The 23,903-nt window shown below is 41.7% G+C and overlaps 1 protein-coding gene across 1 annotated transcript in view; it reads left to right on the top strand.

Moving 5' to 3' along the window:
- Positions 1 to 23,903, top strand: part of LOC130367398 (transient receptor potential cation channel subfamily M member 7-like) — a 141,721-nt gene that overhangs the window by 106,088 nt on the left and 11,730 nt on the right. The window contains 6 exon segments of the mRNA XM_056569817.1: positions 303 to 328; positions 5,549 to 5,599; positions 5,680 to 5,745; positions 6,508 to 6,791; positions 13,899 to 13,981; positions 14,184 to 14,389. Of these exon segments, the coding sequence (XP_056425792.1) occupies positions 303 to 328; positions 5,549 to 5,599; positions 5,680 to 5,745; positions 6,508 to 6,791; positions 13,899 to 13,981; positions 14,184 to 14,389 (716 nt within the window).

Here is a 23,903-nt window from a genome sequence, read left to right as displayed (position 1 = left end):
GATACATGGAGGGGGGGAGTGTCAGCCAGCGCTTCATGCAGGGGTCGACATGCTCCTTTCCTGGGGAGAGCTTGGGGCTCCATTTGGGAGATCGCGGGTGTCCCAGCGGTCAGATCCACCGTGATCAGACACTTATTCCCTTTCCTTTGGATAGGAGATAAGTTGTACAGCATCATAGTACTCCTTTAATAAATGTATGCCATTTTTATAGCATAGAATTCTGGCACATTTTGCTTGGTAAATCTCTCCCATCATGTCATATTCCTTGATATTCTTCATTAAATTCTCCATTTTTATTTTAGGAATATATTAAAAGAAGGCTTCACAAGTAAGATTTTTTTTCCCCAATAACTATATTTATTGTGCTTTAGATATATTCTAGTGGGTTATCCTTCATATAAGGTAGGGGAAGGAACTATTGATAGTATTCATAATATTTGGAAAATTAGACGGGCCAAATGGTTCTTATCTGCCGACACATTCTATGTTCCTATGTTTATCTGTCAGTGATTCCCTACTAGAGACCTAGGGAAGTGTCTGTTGATCTTGAAGTGACATTAAAGCTAGGTGAGGGGTAAAAGTTTCTTTCTTTTTAGCAGGTCAAACCCCCTTAGGCTAGATTCACACAGTGTTTTCGAAAGGGGGTTTCATTTGTAAAAATGCGTCTGCATAAATTGTGTCTGTATTGTGCTCTTTGTATGTCTATGGGAAAGTGGTTGTCTGTGCACACAATGGGGACATTTATCAAAACCTGTGCAGAGGAAAAGTTGACCAGTTGCCCATAGCAGCCAATTAGATAGCTTCTTTTTCAAAGGCCTTATCAAAAATGAAAGAAGTAATCTGATTGGTTGCTATGGGCAACTGCTAAATTTTTCCACTGCACAAGTTTTGATATATCTCCCCCAATATTTAAAAAATATGGACGAATTTTTTACAGCCATGTAAACAAGTGACGTTACTGTAAAAAATGCATCCATATTTTTACAGTATTGGCGACATTTATCAAACCCTGTGCAGAAAAAAAGTGGAGCCCATAGTGGCCAATCAGATTGCTTCTTTAGTTTTTAACCCCTTAAGGACCAAGGGCGTACAGGTACGCCCTTGGTCCTGCTCTCCTGATATAACGCGGGGTTACACAGTAACCCCGCGTCATATCACGGCGGGCCCGGCGTCATAGTGAAGCCGGGACCCGCCTTTAATAGCGCGCAGCGCCGATCGCAGCGCCGCGCGCTATTAACCCTTTAGCCGCGCGCTCAGAGCTGAGCCGCGCAGCTAAAAGTGAAACCGAAAGTGTCCGGCTAGCTCAGTCAGGCTGTTCGGGATAGCCACGGCTAATCGCGGCATCCCGAACAGCTGACAGGACAGCGGGAGGGCCCCTACCTGCCTCCTCGCTGTCCGATCGCCGAATGACTGCTCAGTGCCTGAGATCCAGGCCTGAGCAGTCATGCGGCAGAATCGTTGATCACTGGTTTCTTATGAGAAACCAGTGATCAGCATAGAAGATCAGTGTGTGCAGTGTTATAGGTCCCTATGGGACCTATAACACTGCAAAAAAAAAGTGGAAAAAAAAGTGAATAAAGATCATTTAACTCCTCCCCTATTAAAAGTTTGAATCACCCCCCTTTTCCAATAAAAAAAAAAAACACGGTGTAAATAAAAATAAAAATAAACATATGTGGTATCACCGCGTGCGGAAATGTCCGAATTATAAAAATATATCATTAATTAAACCGCTCGGTCAATGGCGTGCGCGCAAAAAAATTCCAAAGTCCAAAATAGTGCATTTTTGGTCACTTTTTATATCATGGGGCTATAACATTGCAAAAAAAAAGTGTAAAAAAAGTTAATAAATGCGATTAAACCGCATACAAATCAATTCCAAAGTCGAAAATAGCGTATTTTTTGTCACTTTTTATAACAATAAGTCCTATCAATGCAAAAATGGTACCGTTAAAAACTTCAGATCACGGCGCAAAAAATGAGCCCTCATACCGCCCCATACACGGAAAAATAAAAAAGTTATAGGGGTCAGAAGATGACAATTTTAAACGTATTAATTTTCCTGCATGTAGTTATGATTTTTTCCAGAAGTCCGACAAAATCAAACCTATATAAGTAGGGTATCATTTTAATCGTATGGCGCTACAGAATAAAGATAACGTGTAATTTTTACCGAAATATTTACTACGTCTAAACGGAAGCCCCCAAAAGTTACAAAACAGCGTTTTTTTTTTTCAATTTTGTCGCACAATGATTTTTTTTCCGTTTCACCGTAGATTTTTGGGCAAAATGACTGACGTCATTACAAAGAAGAATTGGTGGCTCAAAAAATAAGCCATCATATGGATTTTTAGGTGCAAAATTGAAAGAGTTATGATTTTTTTAAAGGCAAGGAGCAAAAAACGAAAATGCAAAAACGGAAAAAACCCCGGTCCTTAAGGGGTTAAAACAGCCTCTGAAAAATAAAGACATCAATTGCTATGGGCACTTGGTCCACTTTTTCTCTGCACAAGTATTAATAAATCTCACCCATTGTATGCCACTTACATAGAGCACATTAATGTTATAAATGAGGATGCAATTTGTCCAGGATATTGCTGACGCATTTTCACAAATGTGTGAACCGAGCCTTAGTGGAAGTTGCTGACAGCTTGAATAATAGGGTAAGACAAGATACTATATCTCTCTTCTAAAATGAGCATTGTAAGTTGCAACACTAAGGCTAAGTTTCTACTTTTTGTCTTGCGTTTTTTTGTTTGAAAAAAAAAAATGCGAGAAAAAACGCCTGAAAAAACAGCAGTGCAATTTCCTGCATCTGGCGTTTTTTCTGGCGTTTTTTCCATTTGTGTGGAAATTGCATTTTTGGCACCTTGGGCATTTTTTTTTTGGTACCCAAAATTTAGTGATGGAAAAAAAATTTATTTAACGAAATATAATTTTTTTTATAACTAAATTTTAATAGATTTTTAATAAAGTGTGTGTTTCACTTTTTTTTTCTTTTTTTTTTTCGGTAGTACTACTACTGCCAGCATGGAACAGACTGTTCCATGATGGGAGTAGTAGTACCTGTACTAATAGACATATCGTCCAGGTGTCAGTCGTGGCACCCGATGTGATCATCCATTATATAGCAGAAATGCTGCTCTATACAGCACTCGCATCTCTGCACTGTACTCTGGCCAGTGATGTGAATAGAACATCACTCATTCATATTTTCTGCCCATAGTGGTGATTGGCCAGATGGTTGCAGCCAATCACAGCTCTGAGGCAAATATGAATAAATGAGTGGCCAGCCGGAGTATAGTGCAGAGCAGAGATGTGAGCGATGTATACAGTCGCTCCATCTCTGCTATAGACAGGACGATCACAGAGGGTGTCAGTAGTGATACTCGCTGTGATCTGTTCTTACCTGCAGGTACTACTACTCCCATCATGGAGCACACTCTGCTCCATGCTGGGAGCTGTAGTACCTACATTAATAGACAGATCGCAATGAGTGTAACTTCTGACACCTGCTGCGATCTGTCTTTTAATGCAGGTACTACAGCTCCCAGCATGGAGCAGAGTGTGCTCCATGTTGGGAGTAGTAGTACCTGCAGTTAAGGAAAGATCACAGCGAATTTCACTCCTGACATCCGCTGTGATCCTCCTGTATAATGTATAGATGCGGGCGGCCGCTCTTCTATGGTCTCCCATACTGACGTATATATACACATATTCCTATTTCCCACAGAGAGCTGTGAGTGGCTGGAACCATCTGGCAAATCACAGCTCTCTGTGGGAAATATGAATAGGTATATATATACGGCAGTGCAGGGGACCGTAGAAGAGTGGCTGGCCGCATCTATACATTATTCAGGAGGATCGCAACGGGCGATCTGTCAATAAGTACAGGTACTACTATTCCCATCATGGAACAGTGTGTTCCATGCTTGGAGTAGTTGTACTACCTAAAAAAAATTAAGAATAAAAAGGGAAAAGCACTCACACACTACATTTTCATTATTGCCGTCTACATTTTTAGGTCCCCACCCGCCCGCCCGCCCACATAAATTGATCCATGTTTAAAAATTAATAAAAATTTTGTAATAAAAAAGATAAATATCGTTAGATACAATTTTTTCTTTCACTACTGTATCTTTTTTATTTCTTTTTTTTTAATGGTACCCTACAAAATGTAATTAAAAAAGTATCTCCATAATTTTTTTGGATCGCTAAAGCCCAAAAAGAATAAAAACCGCCTGCAAAAACGCCAGTAAAAGTTAAAACCCACATATTGTTTTTCTTGGCGTTTTTTCACTCCCATAGACTCCTATGGGAGAAAAACACCACGATTTCGACTAAAAAAATCGCCAGTGGCTCAACATACTGCTATTTTGGAAAACCACCAAGGAGCTGAAAAAAAACAAAAAAGAGTGAAAAAACGCCAAAAGGATAAGAAAAAAACGCCAAAGTGAAAAATGCCATGCGGAATAAGAATTTAGCGATTTCTCATTGATTTACAGCTAACATCTGGCCTTAGCGTTTTTTGGCCAAAAAAACCCCCCAAAAAAGTAGAAACTTAGCCTTAGTGAGACCCACGGTTATTGTGATTTTCAGGTTTAGCACTGAAAATCATTGTTTGTTTAACAAAAAATGAGTACTGCTCTTAATTACTGGGTACAAGGTGCATTTCAAGGTTTTTTAGTCACTTCCTTAGTCAGAGAAAAATCTAATGGTGTTAAAATACACAAGTATGTTGTGTATTTGAAAAAAAAAGTTGATTTGTAAAAAAAAAAAAAAAAAAAAATTATAATAATGTTTTCCACTGGAGTACTCCTTTAAATATGGACAACAAACATGCCTGAATATTTTTAGGGAGGAGCTCACTGCAAGATTTTTACATCTTACTTTGAACTTAAAGGGGTACTCCGGTGAAAAACATATATTTTTTTTTAATCAACTGGTGATAGAAAGTTAAACAGATTTGTAAATGACTTCTATTTAAAAATCTTAATCCTTCCAGTAGTTATCAGGTGCTGTATGCTCCAGAGGAAGTTCTTTTCTTTTTTAATTTATTTTCTGTCTGACCACAGTGCTCTCTGCTGACACCTCTGTCTGTGTCAGGAACTGTTCAGAGCAGGAGAGGTTTGCTAAGGGGATTTGCTCCTGCTCTGGACAGTTCCTGACAGTTTCTTGTGCTGCACGGAAATTCCGATTTCCGTGTCCGCTGAAACAATGAACACATTCATTTTTTCTGCGAACTCAGTACGAAATGCATAGCCGTCTATGAGATGGCGTACAGTATTCCTGTGCGGTCCTATTGCAAGGATATTATGCCGGCGCCCGCAGTTTGGGGAATGTCGGCACAGAGATTTTCCTTGCGGACTTTCCAACATCTGAACATTTAGCCTATGAAATGCAAGTGGAAAGTAGGTGTATTCTATTTGTAAATAAAACATGGATCATTATTTTAATCTTCTTTATTCTGTAAAATAATAGTTTATAATATAGAAAATAATGACAATAAAAACAACAAAAATAATTGGAACAAATTCTGTTTTTTCAGAGTTTGGAAGCAATTTCAAAACATCCATGGATACATCATTCTATTATTCTGGTAAGTATTGTTTGAGGCATATTGTATTATATTCAACATATATTACTAGTAGTACTAATAATTGGATATGTCTTCTGCAGCCATTGAAAGAAACAACTTATGTCGACTTTCCCAGAGTATTCCTTTCACCCCTCTTCCTCCAGTAGGTATGTGGACAATTTACCTATATTAGCGGCAAAACTTTTAAATGACCTTACACGACTATGAAAATTTTATTGCAACAATATTGGCATTGGCACTTACAGATGGTACTCACTGCAGATAAGGCATCACATGTCACATACAAATGTATTTAAATCCCCCATGGGCATTTTCCAGAAACATATTGCAGAGAAAGCGATTCCACCTATAATCAAAATTGAAGTGTTTGATGAAGGTTTGAAGTCTTTAGGCTATTATCAAATGTTTGCATTTTTGCATTTTCATTGCATTTTGTAGCATCTTTACAGAGTTTTGGCTGTTTTTGTGGTGATTCTTTAAAATCATGGTAAAATTCTTTTTACCATGATTCATGCAATTGCAACAAAAAAAGTGCAGTTTTACTAAATGTGAACACAACCACTTGGGAGGTGTATAATTACTATATATCCTGATCCCATAGAGACAACTGTAGCAGCAGCAGTATACAGATTGAGCTGGGTGGGGAAGAGAGGAGTCTGTGAGCTGATAAGTTATTATGTCATCCTATAGTTCACAGAAAGTCAGCTGAGCCCAGGACAGACACTTCCTCAGACACATTTAACACTGTCATTCTGTGGGTCTGGATGATGATCACATGACCCAGTCACAGTAAAGAAACATGAATATGGCACAGTCGGAATAATGATAGTGAGTGTGCATGATATGGACAAAAAACAAAAAAATCCTGGAATACTTCTTTAATATTTAGTATTTATGACCTATTGCAGGAGAACTAGTCACTGTGTACCGTCTGGAAGAGAGTTCTCCCAGCATCCTAAATAATAGCATGTCCTCCTGGTCAAACTATGGTTCCTATGCTACAATAGAGGTTCTTAGTAAAGAAGAGATGGGAGGAGGATTAAGAAGAGCTGTAAAAGTGGCGTGCACTTGGTCTCAAAATGATATCCTCAAGGCAGGACACCTCTACATCATCAAGTCCTTCCTTCCCGAGGTGGTGGATACATGGTCCGGCGTTTACAAATCAGAAACAGTGCTCCAGCTATGCCTCAGAGTGAGTATTGTTCAATAAATTAATCTTATAACCATCAAGCACGTTTGTTATACTCTACATAGTTCTTTGGAGAGCAGGGTCAGACTGGGGACAAAAATAGGCCCAGGCATTTTAGACTAAGCAGTCTACTTTGGCCATACAGTGGGGATCAAAAGTTTTGGCACCCCAGGTAAAAATTTGTATTAATGTGCATAAAGAAGCCAAGGAAAGATGGAAAAATCTCCAAAAGGCATCAAATTACAGATTAGACATTCTTATAATATGTCAACAAAAGTTAGATTTTATTCCCATCATTTACACTTTCAAAATAACAAAAAACAAAAAAATGGCAAAAAAGAAAGAAAAGTTGGCACTACCTTGTCCCCGCCGCAAGAAGCGGTACAGTCCTGGCAGCAGCTGCAGGTTCCCCGGTGGTGCTCAGCCTTTAGAGCAACAAGCCAGCAGATACACTTTGAAGAAAGGAACAGGCGGCAACTCTCCGGTGGGTGCAAACAGATTCTTTTATTCTTGTGATGTAATAAATTACTTCTTAAAATCGGGGGAGACACAACTTCAGACTTCATGCAGTGTGTACAGGTAACAACGTCGTTTCACAGGTGAAACGACGTTGTTACCTGTACACACTGCATGAAGTCTGAAGTTGTGTCTCCCCCGATTTTAAGAAGTAATTTATTACATCACAAGAATAAAAGAATCTGTTTGCACCCACCGGAGAGTTGCCGCCTGTTCCTTTCTTCAAAGTGAAAAAACAAAAAAATGGTGTCTGCAAAAGTTTGGACACTCTGCAGAATTTATAGCATGCACTGTCCTCTTTGCAAAGCTGAGACCTGCCAGTGTCATGGATTGTTCTCAATCATCATCTGGGAAGACCAGGTGATGTCAATCTCAAAGGTTTTAAATGCCCAAAACTTTTTCAGATGTCAATATCCTCTGTTCGGAATGTAATTAAGAAATGGCAGTCATCAGGAACAGTGGAAGTTAAAGCAAGATCTGAAAGACCAAGAAAAATATCAGACAGAACAGCTCGCAGGATTGTGAGAAAAACAATTCAAAACCCACGTTTGACTGCACAATCCCTCCAGAAAGATCTGGCAGACACTGGAGTTGTGGTAAACTATTCCGCTATAAAGAGATACTTGTACAAATATGGTCTTCATGGAAGAGTCATCAGAAGAAAACCTCTTTTACATCCTCACCACAAAAATCAGCATTTGAACTTTGCAGATGAACATATAGACAAGCCTGATGCATTTTGGAAGCAAGTTCTGTGGACAGATGAGGGTAAACTTAAACTTTTTGGCCGGAATGAGCAAAGGTACGTTTGGAGAAGAAGGGGAACAGAATTTAATGAAAAGAACCTCTGTCCAACTGTTAAGCATGGGGGTGGATCAATCATGCTTTGGGGTTGTATTGCAGCCAGTGGCACAGGGAACATCTCACGAGTAGAAGGAAAAATGGATTCAATAAAATTTCAGCAAATTTTGGATGCTAACTTGATGCCATCTGTGAAAAAGCTGAAGTTAAAGAGAGGATGGCTTCTACAAATGGATAATAATCCTAAACACACCTCGAAATCCACGGGGGATTACATCAAGAGGCATAAACTGAAGGTTTTGCCATGGCCTTCACAAGCTCCTGACCTCAACATAATTGAAAATCTATGGATAGACCTTAAAAGAGCAGTGTGTGACAGACAGCTCAGAAATCTCAAAGACTTTTGTAAGGAAGAATGGGCAAGAATACCTCAAACAAGAACTGAAAGACTCTTGGCTGGCTACAAAAAGCGTTTACAAACTGTGATACTTGCCAAAGGGGGCAGTACAAGATATTAACTCTGCAGGGTGCCCAAACTTTTGCAGATGCCATTTTTTTGTTTTCTGTTATTTTGAAAGTGTAAATGATGGAAATAAAATCTAACTTTTGTTGACATATTATAAGAATGTCTAATCTGTAATTTGATGCCTTTTGGAGATCTTTCCATCTTTCCTTGGCTTCTTTATGCACATTAATGCAAATTTTTACCTGGGGTGCCCAAACTGTTGATCCCCACTGTACGTGAGGGTCACAACAGGGGGGGGGGGCAAATGTTAGTCATAGTTGGGTATAATAGGGTGTATATATATATATATATATATATACACACACACACACAATGAAGGGAACACTTAAACAACACAATGTAACTCCAAGTCAATCACACTTCTGTGAAATCACACAGTCCACTCAGGAAGCAACACTGATTGACAATAAATTTCACATGCTATTGTGCAAATGGAACAGACAACAGAAAGTATAGGCAATTAGCAAGACACCCCAATAAAGGAGTGGTTCTGCAGGTGGTGACCACAGACCACTTCTTAGTTCCTATGCTTCCTGGCTGATGTTTTGGTCACTTTTGAATGCTGGCGGTGCTTTCACTCCAGTGGTAGCATGAGACGGAGTCTACAACCTACACAAGTGACTCAGGTAGTGCAGCTCATCCAGGATGGCACATGAATGTGAGCTGTGGCAAGAAGGTTTGCTGTGTCTGTCAGCATAGTGTCCAGAGCATGGAGGTGCTACCAGGAGACAGGCCAGGACATCAGGAGACATGGAGGAGGCCATAGGAAGGTAACAACCCAGCAGCAGGGCTGCTACCTCCGCCTTTGTGCAAGGAGGAGCAGAAGGAGCACTGCCAGAGCCCTGCAAAATGACCTCCAGCAGGCCACAAATGTGCATGTGTCCACTCAAACGGTCAGAAATAGACTTCATGAGGGTGGTATGAGGGCCCGATATCCACAGGTGAGGGTTGTGCTTACAGTCCAACACCGTGCAGGATGTTTGACATTTGCCAGAGAACACCAAGATTGGCAAATTTGTCACTGGCGCCCTGTGCTCTTCACAGATGAAAGCAGGTTAACACTGAGCACATGTCTGGAGATGCCATGGAGAACGTTCTGCTGCCTGCAACATCCTCCAGCATGACCGATTTGGCAGTGGGTCAGTAATGGTGGGGGTGGCATTTCTTTGGGGGGACGCACAGCCCTCCATGTGCTTGCCAGAGGTAGCCTGACTGCCATTAGGTACCGAGATGAGATCCTCAGACCCCTTGTGAGACCATATGCTGGTGCAGTTGGCCCTGGGTTCCTTCTAATGCAAGACAATGACCTCTTGTGGCTGGAGTGTGTCAGCAGTTCCTGCAAGAGGAATGTATGGATGCTATGGACTGGCCCGCCCGTTCCCCAGACCTGAATCCGACTGAGCACATCTAGGACATCATGTCTCGCTCCATCCAATGCCATTTTGCACCACAGACTGTCCAGGAGTTGGCGGATTCTTTAGTCCAGGTCTGGGAGAACATCCCTCAGGAGACCATCTGCCACCTCATCAGGAGTATGCCCAGGCATTGTAGGGAGGTCATACGGGCACATGGAGGCCACACACACTACTGAGCCTCATTGTGACTTGTTTTAAGGACATTACATCAAAGTTGGATCAGCCTGTAGTGTGGTTTTCCACTTTGATTTTGAGTGTGACTCCATATTCAGACCTCCATGGGTTGATAAATTGGATTTCCATTGATAATTTTTGTGTGATTTTGTTGTCAGCACATTCAACTATGTGAAAACGAAAGTATTTAAACGGTTAGTTCATTCATTCAGATCTAGGATGTGTTATCTTAGTGTTTTACTTTATTTTTTTGAGCAGTGTATATTAAAAAGCAAGTCCAGGTCTCAGAATCAAGGTGAAATACCCCAGTTCAAAATGCAAAAAGCTGTAAAATGTATTGGTTCCCCAATCTGCGATGTTTCGGTTATGTCCTAGCCTTCACCTACCACAACATAGCTGACACGTTGCAGATTGGGGAAACAATACATTTTACAGCTTTTTGCATTTTTAACTGGGGTCTTTCGCTTGAGTCTGCGAATTGAACTTGCTTTATGTTTGATATTCTAGATTGGCCATCTTGACAGCTACATGCACAGCGATCTGGTCTTCTTCTACAATTCTATATATATACATGTACAGAAGGCATATCACTCCAATAGGCCATAAAATCCAAGGTGTGATTTATTCAACTCATGACATAGCAGCAACAATTCAATTCTCTATTAGAATCATTATCAAGCTTGAAAATTATTCTAATGGAGATTTGAAATGTAAAAAAAAATTACACTTTGGATTTTATGACATATTGGAGAACTGTGCCTTCTGTACACAGATAAAGATGGATCTTGTTCGGATCTGGGATGCTTGCACCAACTGACATTTGCACTATATATATGTATAGACCTTAACATACAAATAATACATAATAAAGTAACCAAATTATACCAGTATATGAGGAGTACCATTATCACTATACATATTACTATAATACTGTTACTGACCAAATCCTGTATACTGAGACTAATATTACCAATAATAACAGTATACAAGGAGGAATATTATCACCATACATATTACCATCATACTATAACTGACCAAATCCAGTATCATGAGACCAATATTACCAATAATATCAGTATACAAGGAGGAATATTATCACCACACATATTTCCATCATATTGTTACTAACAAAATCCTGTATACTGAGACCGATATTACCAAAAATAATAAAGTAACCAAAATTCTACCAGTATATAAGGAGTACCATTATCACTATACATATTACCATAATACTGTTACTGACCAAATCCTGTATACTGAAACTAATATTACCAATAATACCAGTATACAAGGAGGAATATTATCACCATACATATTACCATCATACTATAACTAACCAAATCCAGTATCATGAGACCAATACTACCAATAATATCAGTATACAAGGAGGGATATTATCACCATACATATTTCCATCATATTGTTACTAACAAAATCCTGTATACTGAGACCGATATTACCAAAAATAATAAAGTAACCAAAATTCTACCAGTATATAAGGAGTACCATTATCACTATACATATGACCATAATACTGTTACTCACCAAATCCTTTATACTAAGACCAGTATTACCAATAATACTAGTATACAAAGAGAAATATTTTCATTATACATATTACCATCATACTGTTACTGACCAAATTCTGTATACTGAGACCGATATTACCAAAAATACCAGTACACAAGGAGGAACATTATCACCAAGCACATAACCATAATACTGTTACTGACCAAATAATGTATACTAAGACCAATATTACCAATAATACCAGTATACAAAAAGGAATATTATCAGTATACATATTAACATCATACTGTTACTGACTAAATCCAGTGTACTGAGACCAATATTGCCAATAATACCAGTGTACAAAGAGGAATATTATCACCATACATATTACCATCATACTGTTACTGACCAAAACCCTGTATACTTAGACCAATAATACCAGTATAAAAGAAGGAATATTAACACCCATAGTACGGTGATATTATTCCTCATTGTATACTGGTATTATTGGTCTATTGGTCTCAGTATACAGGACTTGGTCAGTAATATTATGATGGTAATATGTATGGTGACCATGCCTATTACCGTCATGCTGTTATTGAACAAATCCTATATACTGAGACCTATATTATAATAAATACCTGTATTTATACCCCCCACAATAGAGTTACATCCTGAAACGTCCACCATAACTGGTATAGACTAGTATATGGAGGGTTAAATTTGTTTATTTAATTCCAATAGATTCCCATTTGGGAATCCAAAAAAACCTTAATTTCCCATATACTTCTTTTGATTAATATTAAAACTCCCTTATGCTTTATTAAGTACTACACACTTTTAAAAATTAGATAGCGCTGTTTGCTCTATTTGATTAGATCATTTCCTTGGGCAGATATCTCTGCTGCTAGAATACTGCTTTGTTTATGATGGAACAACCATGTATGCCTGCAGGTCACACACGGTTAATTGCAAAGAGCAGCAGCGCTATAGTTATTTAAAATATCCACTCTGCCCCCTCAACATGTTTCGCTACGACGTAGCATTATCAAGAGGTAGCGGGCAACATCCTGAAACATCTTCTCAGATCATAGCCGTTCACTTTTCTTTTTCTTCTACATCCGGCCCAGATGGTCTCGACGATTTCTTCCAGCCACAACTCAGTCACAGAACCTGCAAGAAAAACATTTTAGGCTCCGCACTTTTCCAGCATCTATCTTCCATACAGTAATAATAACCCTCTTGGTGTCCCCCACAGTAGGGTGAGTAGATAAGTGGGCTGGAAAAGAGTAGGTAGGTCCCTTACATTAGGCCAATTCAGTAGGTAGACAGGTCCTTTAACGTAGTATTAGTAGCCCCCCCCCCTTTGTAGGTAGTATAAGTACCCCCTTTTGTAGGTAGTATTAGCAGCCCACCCTGAATATAATAGCATCCCCCTGTATACAGAGACCCACCTATATATAGTAGCAGTACCCCCTGTAGGTAGTAAGTAGCCCCCCTGTATATAGTACCCCCTCTTTATATAGTAGCAGTCCCCAGTATAAAGTAGTTCCCTGTAGGTAGTAAGTAGCCCTCCCTTGTAGGTAGCAAGTAGCCCCCCCCCCCCTTGTTAACAGTAGCCCCCCTGTATTCAGCAGCTCCCCCCCCCCGTAGGTAGTAACTAGCAGATCAATCCACCCTCCGCACCCCTATCCCCCACCATAAGCCCCTCTACCGAACTAACCCCCCCCCCCCTTCCTGGCGCTGTGCCCACTTGAAAAGTAAAATAAAAAGAGAAACTCATACTTGCCACTATTGCTGCTCTGGTCTTTGTGACATCTCACCCAGGTTTCTGCTGCCGTTTCTTTCAACCCTCAGCGCTCCGGCGCACAACGAAGTCAGTCATCTGTGCCGGAGCATAGGGCAAACACTGCAGGCAGCCATAAGAGTGATTGACAGGGCGAGGAGCTAATGACTCTTTGCTCTGTCAAACCGAATCAAGCGCTGTGGCAGCCCTGCAGGTGATTTGTCAGCGACATATCATTATGTGACACATCACCTGCAGAGACCTGTTGGAGGGACAGCCCGGCTCTGATGGAGAGTGATGAGAGTAGTAGAGAAAGTCAATTTGTATACTACTGTCATTGAGGGAAGTTATTAAAACACATTGCAACTTGTCTTTTCTAGGAAATTCAGCAACAGAGAGCTGCTCAGAAACTGCTTCATGCCTTCAACCAAATGAAGCCAAAAACGATTACGTACTCTCCAAGGTAAGCATTTTATACTACAGAAAATGAGTTCCATAAATCTGAGTAGGGTTCTTTCTACCACCACTGCATGGATTTCTCTATTTCATAATAAGGGATAGTGGTAACATTTTCACAATAAATCTGCCACTTGTATGTCCTAATATAGACATGTTATGAAATGCGCTAGGCCATTAACATTATTGTGTGGTGTCTTTGTTGCCAGATTTCTGGAAGTGTTTCTCCTGTACTGTCACTCAGTCAATGAGTGGTTTACAGTGGAAGAATACATGGCAGGAAGGTTTAGGAAATACAATAACAACACAGGTAATGAAAGTGTGCCATCAAACAAGCTGGAGAAGACTATGCTGGCCTTCAGCCACTGGACGTATGAATATACCAGAGGGGAATTTCTGGTCCTGGACTTGCAAGGTATGGTTCTGCTCTGTTGCCATCCAGGACTAAATTTCATGTGTAAAAAAGGGTTGTACTCTCAGATTAGCCTTCTAGGACTTCATTTGTATATTACACTATATTATACAGCTAACTATAGCACATACCCCAGTTTAGGCTACAGAAAATATGTTGGAGTTCAGTATGAAGGGGAACACATTTCCTAGGAGGAGGCTGTGTTCATAAAGCTCCTGGCGTATTTGTTGAATGTGTCCATGTGGATACATTATGTTATATCTACAGTCACTAAGACCAAAACATTCTCTTTTTACCAGTTGCACTACTAATATTATAACCTAACTTTTATATGGATGATTATGTACTATAAGTTTTAATATCACTTGTGTAACTGGTAAAAAGAGGCTCTTCATAGTCCTAGAGACCATTTGTAGATAATACACCACTATTCCAGTTGTTTTTGGTGACATAGTCTTTTGTCATTTGGTTACATTAGCCCAGTGAAGGACAAGCGAGTAGCTCCATTTGGTGAATGATTGAATGTACAAATAGGGATTATTCACAAAGGGAATAGTATTTCAGCAGGCTTCTAGACTGTATTAAAGTGTCTGAACGCAGGGGTCTGACCTCTGGGACCCCCTATGATCTCCAGAACAGGACCCTGGCTCTCCCTGTGCATAAAGTGTTGGCAAGCATTCCATGCTTTCCCTGTGGAAGCGCCGGAGACACATAAGCATTGTGCTCAAAAGCCTTACTAAAATGTAGATATGTAATGTCCACTGCCCCTCCTTGATTATTTATATCTTTTATTTTAGTCACAGATTACAGCCTTCAGTCTTCTTGGATATGATGCTACAAGGTTTGCACATCTGGATTTGGGGATGTTCTGCCATTCTTCTCTGCAGATCCTCTCAGGCTCTGTCAGGTTGGATGGGTACCATCAGTTGCCAACCATATTTAGATCATTCCAGAGATGTCCGATTGGGTTCAAGTCAGGGCTCTGGCTGGGCCACTTAAAGAGGTACTCCGGTGGAAACCTTTTTTTTTTTTTTTTTTTTTTAAATCAAATGGTGCCAGAAAGTTAAACAGATTTGTAAATATTCGGTTAGAAAAACAGACATGGTGCACATCTACAATCTTGTATAATGATCTGATTGCTTCTCAGCATAATATCAAAAACTAACAGGTTGTTAGTATACATTTTTGATCAAAAAGTACAAGCCCACTCGCCACGTCAGGGCCACCTATTTAGAGTGGGTCCCTGACGTCCCTAGCATAAAATGGCGCAGCACCGGGCGGCGACCACCACCGCCGCGACACCAATGCCCACAGGGGGGAATGACCCACCGGCAGAGCGGCCCCAATGCCACTCAAACCAGTCTATGGGCCGCACCCCCCGCAGACACGGCGCCACGGCAGCAACGGACACCGCACAGCACCACACCAGTGTGAACAAGGTGTAATGGCTCACTTACCATGCTCTCCCAGTCAGACTGGGAGGCTGCTAGGAAAGAAATGACCCATGTGTAGCTAACTACTACTTATATAGGGTTGGGCTGAGGGGGTGGGGAAGAGTGCAGCACATGTTCAAACAAAAAAAAAGAGGGGATAGAAATCACAGTGTGAATTCGGTTAGAAAAACAGACATGGTGCACATCTACAATCTTGTATAATGATCTGACTGCTTCTCAGCATAATATCAAAAACTAACAGGTTGTTAGTATATACATTTTTGATCAAAAAGTACAAGCCCACTCGCCACGTCAAGGCCACCTATTTAGAGTGGGTCCCTAACGTCCCTAGCATAAAATGGCGCAGCATTAAAAATTCTTAATCCTTCCAGTACTTGTTAGCGGCTTTATACTACAGAGGAAATTCTTTTCTTTTGGGATTTCTTTTGTGTCATGACCACGGTGCTCTCTGCTGACACCTCAGTCCATTTTAGGAACTATACAGAGCAGCATATGTTTGCTATGGCGATTTTCTCCTGCTCTGGACAGTTCCTGACATTGACAGAGGTGTCAGCAGAGAGCACTGTGGTTGTGACAGAAAATAAATCCCAAAAGAAAAGAATTTACTCTGTAGTATACAGCCGCTAATAAGTACTGGAAGGATTAATAATTTTTAATAGAAGTAATTTACAAATATGTTTAACTTTCTGGCATCAGTTGATAATAAAAAAAAAAAAAAAAAGTTTTCCTTTTTAAGGACATTCACAAGTTGTCCCTTAGGCACTCATATGTTGTCTTGGCTGTGTCCTTAGGGTCATTGTCATGTTGGAAGGTGAATCTTTGACCCAGTCTGAGGTCCAGAGCACTCTGGATTAGGGTTTTGTTTAAGGGTATCTCTGTTTTTCTATCCATTCAGCTTATCCTTAACCTTGACCAGTCTCTGTGCCCCAAGCCCCTAAAAAGACGCACACATTATAATTCTGCCACTATCATGCTTTACTGTATGGATGGTATTATGCAGGTGATAAGCAGCACCTGGTTTTGTCCAGACTTGAGGCTAGAAAATGTAGTTTTGGTTGTTTCTCACAATCTGAGAGTCCTTTAGGTGCTTTTTTTTGCAAACTGCAGTCATCTTTCATGTGTCTTTTACTGAGGATAGGCTCATTTCTGGCCATTTTGACATAAATGTAAATGACATACCTCTGAACCATTGGGGCATTACGCAGGGAGCTCCTTGTGTAGTGCCCAGATTACTTCAAGGCATTTACACACAACCACCGCAAAGTTTAATATCTTAAAACATAGAAATCAGACATGATAAGAATAGGCATTCAATTACCTACATAATGCTGTCAGCAGCTTTTTATTCATTTCCTAGAAGCTGCACCAGGCCATCCATGTGCTATCTGCCGAACATCCCCTCTTCTGTTTCTCACATAAGTCCACCCCTCAGATTTTTGTAAATATTTTATAATATCTTTTCATGTGACAGCACTGAAGACATGAATCTCTGCTATAATGTAAAGTAGTGAGTGCACAGTCTGTATAAGGCTGGGTTCACACTACGTTTTCTCCCATACGGGAGCGCATACGGCAGGGGGGAGCTAAAACCTCGCGCTCCCGTATGCCTTCGTATGCGCTCCCGTATGTCATTCATTTCAATGAGCCGGCCGGAGTGAAACGTTCGGTCCGGTCGGCTCATTTTTGCGCCGTATGCGCTTTTACAACCGGATCTCAAACCGTGGTTGACCACAGTTTTAGGTCCGGTTGTAAAAGCGCATACGGCGCAAAAATGAGCCGAACGGACCGAACGTTTCACTCCGGCCGGCTCATTGAAATGAATGACATACAGGAGCGCATACGAAGGCATACGGGAGCGCGAGGTTTTAGCTCCCCCCTGCCGTATGCGCTCCCGTATGGGAGAAAACGTAGTGTGAACCCAGCCTAACAGTGTTTAATGTTGTGTCCCCTCAAAATAACTCAACACACAGCCATTAAAGTAAATGAAAGACAACCTGTCATCAAACCATACTTTCTATACTAGCTCAGATTATATTCCCTAACTACTCCTAACACCCCTCCTGTCTCTTTTCTGAGCTTTAAAAAGCTCTGTATCATACCTTTCCCCTTGCCCAACAGGCGTAATGTCACTGAAGCCTCGCCATGCCCTGCACACACTTCCTGAGTTTGGTCTCCTGCCATGCCGGGAGGAGACCAAACTAAATGTTTGACTTGCGGCAGGAAACAGAACAGAACCACCTAGCGGGCGTCTTTTCAATCACATTAAAAACATATAAAGGTTGAGAATTTTGACAGCAAGTAAATAGCAAAGTGTCTTATAATTACATAAGGAACAATATATTAAAAGTTTAGTTTGGTGACAGGTTCTCTTTAAAGGGCTATTCCAGGAATCAAAAGACAGGCTTTTTTTCTTTCAAAGACAGCACTCTCCTTGTCTCCACTTTGGGAGTGGTATTACAACTTTGCTCCATTCACTTCAATGGAACTAAACTGCAGAACCACACCCAATCTGGAGACAAACAGGGAGAGGTCTTTGAAAAAAAAAAGGCATACCCCTTTAATGTTTAAATCATGGCAACAAAAGTGAGTAAGTGGAAATGTCCAAATTGGGCCCAAAGTGTCAATATGTGGTGTGGCAACCATTATTTTCCTGCACTGCCTTAAACCTCTTGGGCATGGAGCTCACCAGAGCTTCCTCTTTCACTCTTTCATGATGACATCACGGAGCTAGTGGATGTTAGAGGCATTGTACTCCTCTGCCTTCCGTTTGATGATGCCCACAAATACTCAATAGGGTTTAGGTCTGGAGACATGCTTGGCAGAGTCCATCTTCTTAACCCAAAGCTTCTTTAGCAAGACAGTGGTCGTCTTGTTGTGTGTTTAGAGTTGTTATCATGTTGGAGAACTGACCTGCGGCCAGTCTCTGAAGGGAGGGGATGATGCTCTGCTTTAGGATGTCACTGTGCATGTTGGCATTTATGGTTCCCGCAATGAACTGCAGCTCCCCAGTTTCAGTAGCACTCATGCAGCTCCAGACCATGATACTCCCACCACCATGCTTGACTGTAGGAAAGAAACACTTGTCTTTGTACTTCTCACCTGATTGCTGCCACATAGGCTTGGCAACATCTGGGCTCATATCACAGGGCATGGTTCTTAATCAGTTTGACTTCAGGAAACTCTTTGCAGGCTTTCTTGTACATCATATATAGAAGTGGCTTCCTGGGATGACAGCCATGCAGACCAATTTTATACAATGTTTGGCATATGGTCTGAGCACTTATAGGCTGACCCCCAACCTCTGCAGCAATGCTGGCAGCAGGGCCAGTTTTAGGCTGAGCATGGCCCTAGGCAAAATCAAAAGAGGGGCCCCAAAAGTCGTAATAGTGCACTAACCAGATTTGCACATTTTTAGTCACTTCAAATACCATAAAAATATCTAAATAGCAATTGAAAAGTCCCATCAAAACAAAAATGGTACCGATAAAAACTACAAATCACAGCGCAAAAAATGACCTCATGCATCCCCATATACAGAAAAATAAAAGAGTTATAGGGATCAGAATAGTACAATTTTATATTTTTGTATAGTTCGCCCACATTAGGTTGGCAGTATAGTTCCCCCATATTAGATAGGCAGTATAGTTCCCCCATATTAGGTTGGCAGTATAGTTCCCCCACATTAGGTTGGCAGTATAGTTCCCCCCCACATTAGGTTGGCAGTATAGTTCCCCCACATTAGGTTGGCAGTATAGTTCCCCCCACATTAGGTTGTAGTTTCCCCACATTAGGTTGTCAGTATGTTCCCCCACATTAGGTTGTAGTTCCCCCACATTAGGTTGGCAGTATAGTTCCCCCACATTAGGTTGGCAGTATAGTTCCCCCACATTAGGTTGGCAGTATAGTTCCCCCACATTAAGTTGGCAGTATGTTCCCCCACATTAGGTAGACAGTATAGTTCCCCCACATTAGGTAGACAGTATAGTTCCCCCACATTAGGTTGGCAGTATAGATCCCCCACATTAGGTTGGCAGTATAGTTCCCCCACATTAGGTTGCAGTTCCCCCTAATTAGGTTGGCAGTATAGTTCCCCCATATTAGGTTTGCAGCATAGTTCCCCCCCACATTAGGTTGGCAGTATAGTTCCCCCCACATTAAGTTGGCAGTATAGTTCCCTCCCCCCCCCACATTAGGTTGTAGTTCCCCCACATTAGGTTGGCAGTATAGTTCCCCCACATTAGGTTGTAGTTCCCCCACATTAGGTTGTAGTTCCCCCACATTAGGTAGACAGTATAGTTCCCCCACATTAGGTTGGCAGTATAGTTCCCCCACATTAGGTTGGCAGTATAGTTCCCCCACATTAGGTTGGCAGTATAGTTCCCCCACATTAAGTTGGCAGTATGTTCCCCCACATTAGGTTGGCAATGTGTTCCCCCACATTAGTTAGGCAGTATGTTCCCCCACATTAGGTAGGCAGTATGTTCCCCCACATTAGGTTGCAGTTCTCCCCCATTAGGTTGGCAGTATGTTCCCCCCATTAGGTAGGCAGTATGTTCCCCCACATTAGGTAGGCAGTATGTTCCCCCACATTAGGTTGCAGTCCCCCCCATTAGGTAGGCAGTATGTTCCCCCACATTAGGTTGCAGTTCCCCCCCCCCCCCATTAGGTTGGCAGTATGTTCCCTCACATTAGGTAGGCAATATAGTTCCCACACATTAGGTGCAGTATAGTTCCCCCACATTAGGTTGGCAGTATAGTTTCCCCACATTAGGTGCAGTATGTTCCCCCACATTAGGCTGGCAGTATAGTTCCCCCACATTAGGTTGCAGCCCCCCCCCCATTAGGTAGGCAGTATGTTACCCCACATTAGGTTGCAGTTCTCCCCCATTAGGTTGGCAGTATGTTCCCCCCATTAGGTAGGCAGTATGTTCCCCCACGTTAGGTAGGCAGTATGTTCCCCCACATTAGGTTGCAGTCCCCCCCTCCATTAGGTAGGCAGTATGTTCCCCCACATTAGGTTGCAGTTCCCCCCCCATTAGGTTGGCAGTATGTTCCCTCACATTAGGTAGGCAATATAGTTCCCACACATTAGGTGCAGTATAGTTCCCCCACATTAGGCTGGCAGTATAGTTCCCCCACATTAGGTTGCAGCCCCCCCCCCATTAGGTAGGCAGTATGTTACCCCACATTAGGTTGCAGTTCCCCCCCCCAATTAGGTTGGCAGTATGTTCCCCCCACATTAGGTTGCAGTTACCCCCCCCCCCCCATTAGGTTGGCAGTATGTTCCCCCCACATTAGGCTGCAGTCCCCCCCCCCATTAGGTTGGCAGTATGTTCCCCCCACATTAGGTTGCAGCCCCCCCCATTAGGTAGGCAGTATGTTACCCCACATTAGGTTGCAGTTCTCCCCCATTAGGTTGGCAGTATGTTCCCCCCATTAGGTAGGCAGTATGTTCCCCCACGTTAGGTAGGCAGTATGTTCCCCCACATTAGGTTGCAGTCCCCCCCCCATTAGGTAGGCAGTATGTTCCCCCACATTAGGTTGCAGTCCCCCCCCCCCATTAGGTTGGCAGTATGTTCCCTCACATTAGGTAGGCAATATAGTTCCCCCACATTAGGTGCAGTATAGTTCCCCCACATTAGGTTGGCAGTATAGTTTCCCCACATTAGGTGCAGTATGTTCCCCCACATTAGGCTGGCAGTATAGTTCCCCCACATTAGGTTGCAGCCCCCCCCCCCATTAGGTAGGCAGTATGTTACCCCACATTAGGTTGCAGCCCCCCCCCCCCCATTAGGTAGGCAGTATGTTACCCCACATTAGGTTGCAGTTCCCCCCCCCCCAATTAGGTTTGCAGTATGTTCCCCCCACATTAGGTTGCAGTTACCCCCCCCATTAGGTTGGCAGTATGTTCCCCCACATTAGGCTGCAGTCCCCCCCATTAGGTTGGCAGTATGTTCCCCCCACATTAGGTTGCAGTCCCCCCCCCCCATTAGGTTGGCAGTATGTTCCCCCACATTAGGTTGGCAGTATAGTTCCCCTCTCCCCCCCCTACTTTTTCTATTTTTCACATTTCCTTACCTGGAAAAGACTGTTTCCTTATTTCTGTACTCATTGATAATTCAAAGATATAGTGAGATCTAATCTAAAATTTCACCTTATCCTCTGTGTTGTTAAATGCATGTTTTACTTGATCGTAGTCAAATTTGTGTGACTCCTGTAATGCAAACGTGTGTTTTTATTTCTTCACAATCCAACAATTGCCCCTTCTGAAATATTTGAGCCACTCTATTAATTCCCCAACTCTTCCATTTAGTGAATCCTTCCATTTTATAAAATTCCCCCAAAGTGTAGTTTCCCCATAACGTAGTGAAGGGTAAACTTTCTTTAATATTCAACAAATCCTTAATGGTATTTTTTTTTTGTGAAAAAATATTTGCTTCCAAGCATTCTACAATATGTGCATACTATTACCAAACAAGGGTATGGCTATGCTTAGAGCCGCTACCATATAGTCAGTATAAACACCAACACCAAAGAAAAGACCATACTGGTAAATTATGGTACAAAAAAGAACAAAATATTTATTGATAAATAACAAAATTCAAAAACATGTATAATAAAAAACATGTATGAAGAAAATGGGTACAATGGATGACCAGGCAGAAGAAAAGGAGATGGTGGTGCTAACGTACAGATTTAGTAAAATAAATGGACAATGAAAATTCACTAAACAAAATGCAGTCCTAAGCTGGGTATGGTGTGCTAATACATATATGCAATGGCAAGTAGCAAGATCATCACCAGCCTACAAGTGCAAACAAAAAATCATCAGGCATGATATCTATAGCAGACAGTATACATAACCCATGCACATGAGGAGCACCTCTCACCACCTTACCCCAAACGCATTTTCGCTACAAATGCTTCTTCAGAGGAAGCATTTGTAGCAAAAACGCGTTTGGGGTAAGGAGGTGAGAGGTCCCTTATGTGCATGGGTGCGGCAGGAGAGAGCGCCCATCGGCCCGCATCCCCGGAGAGGTGCCGGACGTGCAGCTACATCATGCTGCTCATGTGCCTTCCGTATTCCACAGCTCTATGAGCCTAGACCAACTTTATGTAGAGAAACTATTATTTTTTTAGATCCTCAGGTGCCATGTTGAATTGACAGTGACTGGTATTAGAGATTGTGAGAGCTATAACACCAAATTTAAGACACCTGCTCCCCATTCACACCTGAAATGTTGCAACAGTAATGAGACACGTGACACCGGGGAGGGGAAATGGTTAATTGTGCCCAATTTGCACATTTCCACTTGGGGGGGGGGGGGGGGGGGTGTACTTACTTTTGTTGCCATGGTTAAAACATTAATCAATTAAAGAAGAAATGCTCACGGCACTCGATGCGCTGGCATAAAAGGTGTTTCTTTATTTCAAACCAAAGGATTCACAAACATCGGGAGTGGAGACAAGAGGGACAGGTCAACGACTGTTTCACCACTACTGCGGTCCAGTAGAAGCCGCAGGTCCAGTAGAAGCCACAGGACTGGTGAAACGGCCGTTGACCTGTCCCTCTTGTCTCCACTCCCGATTTTTTTGATTCCTTTGGTTGGAAATAAAGAAACCCCTTTCATGCCAGCGCATCGAGTGCAGTGAGCATTTCTTCTTTAATCGTTTGACACGTGGATCTTGTGCTGGCTTTGGGATTGTGACAGCTCTAATAATCTGGCACCTCTACAGTTAGCAGGTAACAGATGGTGCATATTCATATAGCCGTGCCACCCCACATCTTTATTGTGTGTTAAAACATTAATAGCTGCGTCGAGTTATTTTGAGGGACACAACATTGAACACTATTAGACAAACTGCACACTCACTACTTTTTACATTTTGACAGTCTTATTTATTTAGTGTTGTCACATGAAATTATATCATAAAATATTTACAAATATGTGGAATATTGTATGCTTATGACAATTTATTCCTAATAAAGTTATTTCCATCCAAAAATCCCCTCTTCACTTAAACTGCTGTTCTGCAAATAGCTTCCAGTCCCCTCTCCCATA

This window comes from Hyla sarda, chromosome 4, assembly GCF_029499605.1.
Source record: "Hyla sarda isolate aHylSar1 chromosome 4, aHylSar1.hap1, whole genome shotgun sequence".
Lineage (NCBI taxonomy): Eukaryota > Metazoa > Chordata > Amphibia > Anura > Hylidae > Hyla > Hyla sarda.
The sequence above is the reverse complement of the archived record's forward strand: the minus strand, read 5'-3'. Positions and strand labels throughout refer to the sequence as shown.